Genomic DNA, 13522 nt, shown 5'->3' with positions numbered 1-13522 from the left:
ATTATTGAAAGTATAAATGTTTTTAATATTTTTTTCACGTAATGTTTTTACATGTTTTGCTTGTGCAGAAACAAACTGGATAGTTTACCTGAATGGGTGTGTGAAGGTAAAAAGCTGGAGATCTTGGACATCAGCCACAATCAGATTTGTGAACTCCCTGCAAAGTAAGCATTGGTTCTTGTAATGCCAGCACAAAGAGAAAAGTCAACAAGAACAATTTGTAACATACTGCATATTTTATTGATAAGTACTGGTAACTAGCTAATCAATAAATATTTTTAATTTGAAAGGTCTGTAAACTGATAACTAGTATCGGGAAAAAACAAGTAACTTATTAATTCTTCCGAAGCCTATTTAAAAACATATTTGATAAATTATGTAAGTAAATCAAATACTGAAAATATGATGTGCACAGTCTTTCGATAACTGAAATGTGCTACTATCTGGATGAATTGTGGCTATTGACTAACAGTATTTTTAAAAATTGAATGGCATTTTACATTTTGGTCACTCTGATGAATTAGCTACATTTTAGAAATAACCCATTCAAAATCGCAAAGCTCTTTGAATCTTCAAAGAATGTGAAAGGCATTTTAATTTAAGTTAATTTATTATTGAGATGAGATGAAAGTGTGGATTAAGAAATCAGTACTAATGGTAGGAGGCATTGGAGGAGAACAAACCATATTCCGAAGGTGGAATAAATCAGAAAATTCTGGACATAGCAGCATTTGAGGAGAGAAACAGAATTAATATTTCAAACAAAGACCTTTGGCCCAGAACCATAGCTTAGAGTGTAAAAATAAGGAGTAACCCTTTTAGAACTGAGATGAGAAATGTCTTCATCCAGAGAGTGGTGAGCCTTTGGAATTCACTGCCATAGAAAATGGTTGAGTCTAAAACATTGTGTTTTCAAGGAGGTGGTAGATATAGCTGTTATTGCTAAAGGGATCAAGTGATATGAGAGGAGGGTGGGATTAGTATATTGATGGTTAGCCAGGATCATATTGATTAGCGGAGCAGTTTTGAGGAGTCAAATGGCCTACTCCTGCTCCTGTCTTCTGTGTTTCTGTAGAAAGATGAACCAAAAGTAGAAATGATTGGAGAAACTCAGCTCATCTAGCAGAATTTGTGGAGAGAAAACAGAGTTTTGAATTCATTGACCTGTGTTCAGAATTGATAATAGGTCATAAAAGGTGGTATTTGTGTCAAAGATGGGAGATTGCAGCAGTCGGGTTCATGGGACAAAGAGCTGGAGCCCAGTGAGAGAACAACATTTAGGGAGTCAGAGGCTTTGATGATAGTTTGCTCAGGAGAAGGAGACACTGATAGTAGGAACCAAAAGTAGGTGTAACTGAGTTGGCTGTGAAAATGAAAAATAGATGGTTTTGATAACTGAACAGATGCAGAAAGTATCTCTGCTTGGGATCAATGTTCCCATTTCTTGCTAGGAGACAGATAAAAACATGTTAATCAAGTAAAAGCCAGGGTCATGTGTGATGTTTGCTGTTTTGAGGATATTCAATCCGAAGAAATTATGCAGACATCCATGTGCAGCAAGTATAGTAATAGCCTTTGCATGTGAAGGAGTAAAGTAGGATCTCCATCACCATACACGTGTAAGCTGAAAGAGCTGAAGACCAAGGATTATGCCTTGGCAGTATGGTGCAAGTGTCTGTGGGTAACTGAGAGAGTAGAGCTCAGAAGAGTGTGACAATCCCAAGGTTAAAGAGAGCCATCAGTATTCATTAACACACATCAATAATAGATAACATTTTCCATTTGTTTTCTCATTATCCAATCACAGTGCCGTAGGAATCCAATGAAAAGTGTTTTCCCCAAAATCAATCAATGATCCCAGGGACCAAACAGAATATTGAAAAGTGCCATCAATGATGGGCATATCTTTTCTGGCCTCTGTCCAGACTACTGTTAATAATTGCATAATCAGCTGAAATTGATAGTATTAGAAAATTATGCCCACGAGATGACAATTAGATCTGCTTAAAGGAGTCTAAAGAATTTGAAGTCTCTTAATACTAACCAATGGGGTATTATTAAGACAGAGTATAAATACAGAAAATCCAGCAAACTGTTTATTTGTGCATTGCTGTACAGAATGTTATTATTTTACAAGGACCTCTATCATTTTGGCTCAGTTAACAAAATTGTACTAATTTTTTTACTGTTTTTTTGCCATTACAATAGATAAAGGAAAAACAACCAAGGGTCCATATTCTTATTCCTTCCCTTATGCAGATGTTAGGTTTTCTTACCTACTGGATTGTTCTTTTTTTTTAATTGCTTTTGACAGAGCTAAGAGTTTTACTGATAAGAAATGTTGAACTCAATATTGTGCATTTCCTTGTCAGATTGTTCTGCAGTAGTAATTTACGCAAACTGCTGGCAGGTCACAACCAGCTGCGGAGACTTCCGGAACGATTTGAGCGCACACAAGCAGAGGTTATTGACGTCCAGCACAACCACCTAATTGAGTTGCCCTCGAATCTTTTTCTAAAAGCTGACTGGTAATAAATTCTAGACTATCACAAATTATTTTTGTACCATTTATATCTGATGATTATTTACTGACTAATCTGGCAGCAGTGAAACAGTAATCAGAAGCATTTCAAAGTTAATCCTTAAATATTGTTGAATGATGATCATGGCACAGTGACCACGCTGTTTGAGTTAGAAGGTTAGAGGTTCAAGTCCCACTGAAGACTTGAGCACATGTAACCTTCACTTTGGAGCTGACAAATTACTGTATAACCTGAGATATATTTTTGGTCTGAAATGCTGAATTGAAGCTTATTCATATAGACATAACAGATCTCATGACTCTCATTGAAAAGCAGAGAGACTGAGTCGTTTGACGACCATATTTTTAAACAAACATTAAAACTGGATTATCTGGTCATTTATCTTGTTACTGTTTATGGGACCTTGCAGGGCACAAATTGTGTGTAAACTCTGCAAAAGTTACAACAATGACTGTACTTCATAAACACTGTGCTGAATATGAAATGCAGGAACCTGCACAGACACATAAATAGACAAAACAAGTAAAATAGCTGAAGACGATCAGATTCAATAAGGGGAAGTGTGAAGCCATCCATTCGAAATCATAATATTTTAGGAATGGTGCAAGACGACGAAGGTGAAGGAGCAAAGGGATTTAGTTTTCTGTCTGCAGAAATTATTAATAGCACAATTACAAAAAAAGTATGATAAAAATTGTAATGAAACCTTGCCCTTCATCTCAAGGGGATTGGAAATGGATGCTTCTGCCGTTCGTTGTCATGGTGTGTTGATCAAACTGTGTATCTGGAGTATTGCATTCAATTTTTGCAGCTGCACCTGAAATGATAGATTGACTTTGGAAAATGGAGAGCACAGATTTACCAGGGTATACTGAAACTTCAGAATTGAATTGAATTTCTTGTCACATTTACCGAGGCACAGTGAAAAGCTTTGTCTTGTGAGCAATACAGAATGATCACATAGTTAAATAGCATAGGTAAGTTAGTAACAGGTAAACAGCAGCAAAAACCAAAACACAGGTACAGGCAACACCAAGTTATAGTCCAACAGGTTTAATTGGAAGCACTAGCTTTCGGAGCGCTGCTCCTTCATCAGGTGATCACAGCTGACTATAACCTGGTGTTGTGTGATTTTTAACTTTATATAACCCAGTCCAACACCAGCGACTCAAAATCACAGGTACAGGCGAATGCTAAGAGTTTGAGAGTCCATTCAGTATTCTAACAACAGTAGGGTAGAAACGATTTCGAAACCAGCTGGTACGTGCGTTCAGACTTCTGTACCTTCTCCCCGATGGTAGAGGTCATAGGAAGACATTGCCAAAGTGGGATGGATCTTTGAGAATACTGGCGGCATTTCCTTGACAGCTGGCCTTGTAGACGGACTCTATAGATGGGAGTTTGACCTTTGTGATTGTCCGGGCCTTCTTCACCACTCTCTGTAACTGTCTCCAATCTTGAATGTACAGTTGCCGTACCAGGTTAGTGATACATCCAGACAGAATGCCCTCTAGTTTGGATCGGTATTGGTCCTTGGCTGTCTTAATGGCTCTGCGAAGGTCATACTTGGAATCCTTATATTTGAGCGGGTCTCCTGATCTGAAGGCCTCATGCCTGGTTTTTCGCAGGTTCTGTATGACCTGATCCATCCAGGGTTTCCTTTTGGGGAACGCCTGGATTGACTTTCTTGTTATGCAGTCCTCCACACACTTGGTGATCAAGTCTGTGACGGTGGTGGCTTACTCGTCCAAGGTACTTGCTGACTGTTTGTTTGAACCTGGCTCAATCAGCCAATTCCAGACAGCCCTGGAGTTGATCCTCTGCCTCCTCCGACCCGCACTGGACCTGTATCCGCAAGGGGGGTCTCCTGCTTGAGCTATTGCCTGTAGGCCGGGAAAAGAAACATGGCATTGTGGTTGGAGTTCCTGAAATGAGGGTGGGGGATAGAATGATAGTCATCTTTCACAGTGGTGTAGCAGTGGTCTAAAATGTTCAGGCTCCTAGTGGGGCAGGTAATGTTTTTGTGGTACTTGGGCACCACCTTTCTTAAATTGGCTTGATTGAAGTTGCCAGTTACAATAAACAGGGCATTGGGGTGTTCCGTCTCCAGGGTGTTAGTGGTGGAGTACAGCACATCCAGAGCTCCCTCAACTTTTGCTTGTGGTGGTATGCACACAGCAGTTAGTATAGCTACGGTAAACTCCTGTGCTAGATAGAAGGGGTGGCATTTGATGGGTTGGGAGCAATGGCTGTGCAGGGTTGCAATGTCCATGCACCACAAGTTGTTGATTAAAAGCAAATCCCTCCACCCTTTGTTTTTCTATCCATTGTATGGACCGTACAGTGTCCTCGGGTAAGACAATCAGCCTGAAGTGCGCAGTTGGGAATGGATGGGTTGAGGCAAGTTTCTGTGAAGCAGAATGCACAGCAGTCCCGCAGATCACGCTGGAAACTGAGCTGTGATCTGAGTTTGTCCATCTTGTTCTCCAGAGATTGTACATTTGCTTGGAGTAAACTAGGAATGGGGTCTTGAAACCGCTATGTCTCAGTCTTACTAGCAGGCCAGCATGCTTACCCACTTCCTCACAAGTTTCTTACATTTGAGTGGTCTGGTGGAGCTGATTGTGACTGCTTCCAGTTCAGTGATCCTTCCATGGACCCTGTAGAGCAGGTAGATTGCAGTTCAGTGTATTTTTGCAGAGGGTCTGCTTCGGACCCAGTGTAGCAGGTAATTTATTGTGTGGTTTTTTTTGTGTGCAGAGGGAGTTTGCTTAGGATCCAGTTGAGAAGTTTCTGGTTTCAGTTGCTGCTCCAGGTTAAGCCACCTTTTTTGCAGAAGTGTTTGGGCTGCCCTCAAGGAAAGGCTGTCAACATTCTCAAAGATCCATCCCTGGATGGACTAAATTATGATGACTGGTTGCAAAACCTTAATGGAAGTCAAACTGTATTGCTGAACTATGCTATTATGCGCTTGTACTTCTTTGGCTATCTCCTAGTGGTTCAGAGCATGAATTGCTGTCACCATTGCCACCCTGCACAATTTGTACTGTATTCAGCACTAAAAAGGAATATTTAGAGTTAATTCTTTAACAAGCATTGTTGATTATCATATTTTTGTGCTGTTTCTATTCATTTCTTGGAATGAGGGTGTTGCTGGCTAGGCCACTATTTGTTACCAATCCATAATTGTCCTTGAGAAGGTGATGTGAGTTGCATTTTTGAGCCTCTTGCAGTCCATTGATGTGGGTACATCAACAATGCTGTTTTGGAGGGAGTTCCTGGATTTTGACCAGTGACAACAGTGGAATAGAAATATAATTCCAAATCAGGATGGTGGTGGTCACCCTCAATTTTTCACCTACAACTGCATGTTTTACTTTCATGTACCTTATTGGGTGCAAGTGATTAGAGCTGAAACTGTTTGTGTCACAAAAATTTGCAGGAGTTTAAAACATGCTAAAATAGAGCAGACCCTGTGTGTCAAATAACAAAGATGGCAACTTGATACGTCAATGCTGCTCATTCTCCTTTATCTTGTGTGTATTAGTCAACTCCCGTATGTGGGCTTCAATGGTTGATGTATATGCTGACGTTTGAGGATTCAGTGACCTGCTGCAGCATTTTGGAGATTGTTTCGTTAAAATACGTAACTTTACAAAGTTAATGCATTAAAATTTGACAAGTAACTGGAAGTTCTTTTTTGTCTCCCACAGTTTACGATGTCTGAATGCTTCAGCAAATAAACTGGAGATACTTCCACCTTCCTGCGTGTCTGAAGAAAGCAACAGTGTATTACAGGAGTTGTACCTAACTAATAATTATCTCACAGATAAATGTGTACCCTTGCTTACTGGTCACACTTGTCTTAAGGTTCTACATCTTGCTTACAACCGACTCCAGAGCTTTCCAGCCAGGTGCGATTCCCCACACCTAACTGTACAATTTATAGAAAAATTGTCTGTGCAATTCTATCATTTGAGAATTGTGTCAGTGAAAACTAAGTTGTTTGATGGGCATATGTAAAGTTTTATTAAAAGGTTGCAGCACTTAGTGGCTATTTATAGAGTACAGTGATTGCCATGAATGCAGTAGCAGACCTAAGTGAATAAGGGAGTAATTTGAAGATATAGCAAAGTTTAGGAAGGCTAGGAAGCAGTTAGGATGCAGAAACTATTTCCAAGAATGGGCCAGAGATGAGGGACTTCTGCTACGAGAGTAACTTGAAGAAATAGAACTGTGCTTCTCAGAGAAAATATAGGTTAAGAAGAGATGTAATTAAAATGTTAAAATCATGCAGGATCTTAAAAGAGTAGATGGGGAGAATATGTATCCATTGACAGGGTTGAGAACCAGAAGATACCAGTTTATAACAAAAGCATCAGCGAATTAACTATTCAAAGATAACATGAGGTTTTTGTTTTCTGTAGCACTTCTGTTCATGTAATGTGGGCATTGCTAGCTAGCCCAGCATTTGTTGGCCTTCCCTAATTGGTAATGAAAGTGTAATGGTGAGCTACAGTTCATGGAGCATGGGGACAGTTATATTATTAGTAGGGAGGCAGTTCCTAGATTTTGATCTGCTGATTGAAGGAACAACTATATAGTTCCAGGTCAGGATTGTGTGTAACTTGGAGGGATCTTTGCAGGTATTCCTATGCATGTGTTGGTTCTAAGACCTTCTAGGTTTTAGAAGTCACAGATTTGAAAGATGTTGCAAGAAGAGCCTTGATGAGTTACTGTGGTTCATCTTCTAAATGTTAACACCGTACTGGTACTGTGCCTTGGTGCTGAATAGAGTACCAAACAAGTTGCCTGCTTTTGGATGGTATGGAACTTCTTGAGTGTTATGCACATCCAGCAAGTGGAGAGTCAAGAATTGAATTGTTCTTTTCAGAATTCCCACACTCTTGTAGCTGCAGTATTTATAATGTTGAATTAAATTGTTTATTTGTTTCTTATATTGTTGGTAATGCTGATGATGGGGGATGCTACAATAGTAATTCCATTAAATGTCAAGGGGAGATGATTAGATTCTTTCTTGTCAGAGATAGTCTTTGCATGGCTCTTGTATAGCACAAATGTTAACTGTCACTAATCAGCCCATGCCTGAATCTTGTACAGTTCTGGTTGTGTATGAATTTGGCTGCTTCAGTACCTGAAGTCGCGTGTGATGTCAAACATTGTGCAGTGAATTTGCTTAGGATCTAGAACAAGAGAGAGGTGGAGACAGGTTCAATTATGGCTTTCAAAAGTAAATTGAACAATTATTTGAAAACAAATAATTGCAAAGCTATGGGCCAAGAATCAGGCCGCTGAGCTGGCTAAGTTGCTCTTGCAAAGAACCAACATTGAAACAATGGACTTCTTTAGTGCTGTAATATTTCTTTGATTCTTTTGGAAAAAATCACTGAGTGATGCTAAGCCCAGTCTGGAGCATCTGCAGGCCAGTGGCTAACAGCGAACTGTAATTTGAACTTATTTCTTTATTTTTCTACTTTTTGCCTAAGAGTTTGTACCTAGATACTCTCATACATAAGATGACACCAGGAATGGTGACTTTGTACATTTTTCACTGTACTCCTGTATCCCTGCACTTGAGTACAGGTGACAATAAAATGGAATTCTAAAAATAATGAATGGCTGGATGATAAGTGTTCTGTCACTGAAGATATTATTTACTATGCTCATTTTTTTTTAACTCTTACCAAATTAATAAACAGTAACTCAATATAAATGTAAATCTCATCCATTTTTCAGAGATGAGCTTATATGCAATAGTGTAATAGTGTTATGTTCTGAGTAATAAGAATCTAGTTTCAAGTCCCAATCTAGGGTGTGAGCAAAAAACTGGATACTGACGTCCTGACCAATATTTACCCTCCAATTGATTCACAAATAAATTCCGTGTCTGGTCATTATCATAGTGCTGTATGTGGGACTTTGCTGCGCATAAATTCCCTGCAATGTTTCCTGCATTATGACAATAACTACACTTAAAGAATTATTTTTTGATGTAAAGTGCACTGTGACAGGTGATCTTGAAAAGTGCTACATAAATGCAGTTCTTTCTATCTGCATGTGAACAGATTCCTGTAACCCACTTTGCCAATGAAAATGTATTTTTTCCACTGGCCACATGCTGAAGATTTTTAATTGAAGTGACTTGTGTGAACACAGCAAGTTGTCTAGATGTGGGTATAGAGTTGGTAGAAAGGGAGTAAAACTCTAACCATTTCTCCACTCTTGGACATTAATAGCTCTTGTAATTGTTTTAATCCATGTAGCTTTCCCAAGAAAGTTTTATTCTCCCAGGCCGTAAACCTTTGGTGTTTGATCACTGATCACAGATCCCTGGAAACAGACCCTTCAGCCCAACAAGTCCATACCGACCCTCTGAAGAGTAACCCACTCAGATCCATTCCCCTACCCTATATTTACCCCTGACAAATGCACCTAACCTATATATCCCTGAACACTACGGGCAATTTAGTATGGCCAGTTCACATAATCTTTGGATTGTGGTAGGAAACTAGAGAACCTGGAGGAAACCCACGCAGACATGTGCAAACTCCACACAGACAGTCGTCTGAAGCTGGAATCGAACTTGGGTCCCTGGCACTGTGAGGCAACAGTGCTAACCATTGAGCCGCAGTGCCACTGATATAGAAGCAGTGTTCTGATATTGCATCTCGTACAGATCCAGAAGTACATTGTTAATTGTAGGCAACATGCTTGCCTTTCCTCTGATGATGAGAGATGAAGTTTATATTAATATGTATGAAATCTTTCACAGTAAAATGGCAAAACTCGAAGAACTGGAAGAAATCGATCTAAGTGGGAACAAACTGAAAACCATTCCAACTACCATTACGAATTGCAAGCGGATGCACACTGTCATTGCACATTCTAACTGTATTGAAGTCTTCCCTGAAGTGATGCAACTCTCTGAAATTAAGGCAAGAAAATACATCCAACTCCTGATATCTATAAAACATTTTTTAAAAATGACAATGAAAATTCTGATTTCATATATAAATTGCTGGAAAACCCCAGCAGATCTGGCAGCATCTTTGGAGAGAAGGCAGAGTTAACATTTATGACTTGGATGCGAGCATGAGAGGTATAGTTAGTATGTTTGCAGATGACACTAAAATTGGAGGTGTAGTGGACGACAAAGAAGGTTACCTTAGGTTACAACAGGATCTGGACCAGATGGGCCAACGGACTGAGAAGTGGCAGGTGGAGTTTAATTCAGATAAATGTGAGGTGCTGCATTTTGAGAAAGCAAGTCTTAGCAGGACTTATACACTTAATGGTAAGGTCCTAGAGAGTGTTGCTGAACATAGAAACTTTGGAGTGCAAGTTCATAGCTTCTTGAAAGTGGAGTCGCACGTAGATAGGATAGTGAAGAAGGCGCTTGGTATGCTTTCTTTTATTGGTCAGAGTGTTGAGTACAGGAGTTGGAAGGTCATGTTGCGGCTGTACAGGACATTGGTTGGGACACTGTTGGAATATTGCATGCAATTCTGTTCGGTTTCGTATCGGAATGATGTTGTGAAACTTGAAAGGGTTCAGAAAAGATCTACAAGGATGTTGCCAGGGTTGGAGGATTTGAACTATGGGGAGAGGCTGAACAGGCTGGGGCTGTTTTCCCTGGAGCACCATAGGCTGAGGGGTGACCTTATGGAGGTTTACAAAATTATGAAGGGTATGGATAGGATAAATAGGCAAAGTCTTTTCCCTGGGGTTGGGAAGTTCAAGTTTAGGGTGAGAGGGGAAAGATATAAAAGGGACCTAAAAGGCAACTTTTTCACACAGAGAAATACATGTATGGAATGAGCTGCCAGAAGAAGTGATGGAGGCTGGTACAATTGCAACATTTAAAAGGCATTTGTATGGGTATATGAATAGGAAGGGTTTGGAAGGATATGGGCCGGGTGCTTGCAGGTGGGACTAGATTGGGTTGGGATATCTGGTCAGCATGGACAGGTTAGGCCGAAGGGTCTGTTTCCATGCTGTACATCTCTATGATTCGATAACTGTTTTCTCGTCCCTTTTTTTTGGAGCTCTGAACGTGGGGTCACTGGACCGAAAACATTAATGCTGTTTTCTGTGCACAGACACTGCCAAATCTGCGCTTTTCCAGTGATTTCTATTTTTGTTTCTGATTTTCAGCATCCACAGTTCTTTGGTTTTTTTTGCTGATTTAATAATTGGTATCTGAAAAGCTGACATTGTGAATGATTTGTACAATATATTCCAGATTTTTAAATTATGTGTTGTTGACTCTGGTCTGTGCCGGTATGACATGGTCAGAAGATACAAAATGAGAAATTTTAAGAATGGGAATATGTTATTAACTTGAAACCTAAACTATTTTTATTGACTTAAACCAACTTTACCTTCCTTCTCACAATATCCTTCAATCTCTTACCAATACTAAGAACTGGATATTGTTCCTGTTTAATATGGCCTTCACTGGTCATTTACTCTATTATCCCCGAAGTCATTTACTCTATTATCCCCGAATGTAAAGGTTCAGTTTACTTTCTTAATTCCAATTGATTGATAACCGATTGTATTAGAACCCATTGCTGAACCCACAGCAGGTTTCCTGAACCTAACTTTCTCTTCTATCCCAGAAGAGATCACCGTGGGCGGCACGGTGGCACAGTGGTTAGCACTGCTGCCTCACAGCGCCTGAGACCCGGGTTCAATTCCCGACTCAGGCGACTGACTGTGTGGAGTTTGCACGTTCTCCCCGTGTCTGCGTGGGTTTCCTCCGGGTGCTCCGGTTTCCTCCCCACAGTCACAAAGATGTGCGGGTCAGGTGAATTGGCCATGCTAAATTGTCTATAGCGTTAGGTAAAGGGTAATATGTAGGGGTATGGGTGGGTTGCGCTTCGGCGGGTCGGTGTGGATTTGTTGGGCCGAAGGGCCTGTTTCCACACTGTAAGTAATCTAATCTAATCTAATCTAAACCGCACCAGGTTTCAAGCACTGATTCTCTGTTATGTTCATCAAGTTCTTTTGTTGTTTCAATTTAAGGAAACAAAAGAAAAATGCACAATTCTTAGCTGCGAGAGTGCATTGAAAGTAATAACATCTGTTATGTTGAGAATATAATTTAGACAGTTCAGTTCAAGCTGTTAACACGGATTTGAAATATTGAGGCTGGATTATGTTATGGGCTTTCAACATAATGGTCTAATATTAGTCCTTAACATCCATTATTGTCAGTGATTACGAGATTGAACTGAAACATTTGATTAAATGAGTATTTTGAATGTGCTGCAATCTGAAATGTTACAAATGTGAATGGAATTGGTTATTCTTAATTTAAAAGAAGCCCTCACTGTTTAGATCTCTGTAATCTCTGCATCTAGATGCTTAAGTAGGTCAATTCACAGAATTAGAAAAAGTGATTTGCCTGGATCAAATAAAGCAAAAGCATATTTTAGGAGAACATTATTCTTTAGTTGCCAGGAAGACCATTGATAAATTCATATTCCATCTAAATTAGATTTCTTTAGAGGAAACAAATTTATTGCTTGGACAAATTAAGTCAAAGATCAAATTTATGATGGATTTTGGTATAGGTGTTTTTTTTTAATTTCAGTTACTTATTTATTGTAAATTTACAAATCCTTTTGCTTAATTTTGCAAATAGAATAATATTTTTAGTTTCCATTCTCGTAATTCTTGTGATCAGGACTTTGAAGCCTTGACAATGGTAGATATTTTCTATATGAGTGTACACAAGTAAGATGATACTCAGGAATTAGGTCAAAACCAGTTACTTGCACTCAGGGAATTGGTATGTACAGTTGAGAGCTTTAACTCAGAAATATGCTGTACATTCCTTTGTTGTGATAACTGCCTTTTTAGGAGTCTGTTGAACCAGAAATAAATTTGTTAACTCACCCGTACAATCAAAAGCAAAAGAAGGAAAGAAAGCTTAGGCGCTCACGGTTTCTGCAAGAGTACATTTCATAATTCTCCTGGATTTTTGCCTGAGGCAGTAGTTAACAGAATCTTGCATAACACAGTAAGTATGGGAAACAGGAGGTTGATGAACTGCAATCCAGCCAAACCTATTGCCTGTGTACTTCTTTCTGTAGTGCGTTGACCTGAGCTGTAATGAGTTGACCGAGATCACGTTGCCTGAAAATCTGCCACTGAAACTGCAAGAACTAGACCTGACTGGAAACCCCAGGCTGGTCCTGGATCACAAAACTTTGGAGCTGCTGAAGTAGGCAATCATTATATCCATTTAATATTGTGTCAGCAATCAATCTTGTTCTGCTGTGCAGGTTTCTGTGGCTTGTGGTGAACACAGTCTTCGAACTTCAGATTTTACTGAATGTTTAAATCACTTATCATTACTCAAGCATGAGAAAAGAATGCAATCAACCAGGACAGAGCTTAATAATTTCATATTTCTATATTTGCAAATACTAGATGCATTGAAAGTGATTTAATTAATTTTATAGATCTAAAAAACAGAATTCTGTTTCATTATCAGGTATCTGGATTGTTTTAAAAAGAAAGTACCTTTTTAAATACCACAGCCCAGATTTGCATACCTCTCTCTGGAACAGAAACTGTAAGCTGAATTTTAAAATGGCAGAGATGACATGATTGCAGGATTTCCAACCCCATTGCTGACATCTCCAGTTTTTCTTGACGTGGGTTAAGCTTTCAGGTCCAAGTCAACAGAATTTAGATTCAGAAACCTTTAAAAAGTTACAGTCTACAGGTCTTACCCATGCCCCCTTATGGAATCATGCAATACAGAAGAGGCTCTTTAGCCCATCAAGGTTATTCTAGGTATCACCATAAATATCCTACTACCTACGTTAATCGCACTTCCCTGCAGTAGGCCCATTACCTTGAATATTATGACATGCGACCTCACCCCCAATGGCTGTCATACCCACCATGCTAACACATGGCACTTCAGTGCTTAAAAATGCATG

At 39.4% G+C, this 13522-nt stretch overlaps 1 protein-coding gene across 1 annotated transcript in view; it reads left to right on the top strand.

Moving 5' to 3' along the window:
- The window catches only part of LOC132832361 (PH domain leucine-rich repeat-containing protein phosphatase 1-like), a 176369-nt gene that overhangs the window by 141827 nt on the left and 21020 nt on the right, over positions 1-13522 (top strand). Inside the window, exons 9-13 of the mRNA XM_060850312.1 lie at positions 69-164; positions 2373-2528; positions 6257-6457; positions 9337-9499; positions 12665-12795. Coding sequence (XP_060706295.1) covers positions 69-164; positions 2373-2528; positions 6257-6457; positions 9337-9499; positions 12665-12795 — 747 coding nt within the window. The remainder of the gene's footprint in view (positions 1-68; positions 165-2372; positions 2529-6256; positions 6458-9336; positions 9500-12664; positions 12796-13522) is intronic.

This window comes from Hemiscyllium ocellatum, chromosome 34 (genome assembly GCF_020745735.1).
Source record: "Hemiscyllium ocellatum isolate sHemOce1 chromosome 34, sHemOce1.pat.X.cur, whole genome shotgun sequence".
In the NCBI taxonomy this organism is placed as follows: Eukaryota; Metazoa; Chordata; class Chondrichthyes; order Orectolobiformes; family Hemiscylliidae; genus Hemiscyllium; species Hemiscyllium ocellatum.
Note: the sequence above shows the minus strand (reverse complement) of the source record. Positions and strands in the feature narration are given on the sequence as shown.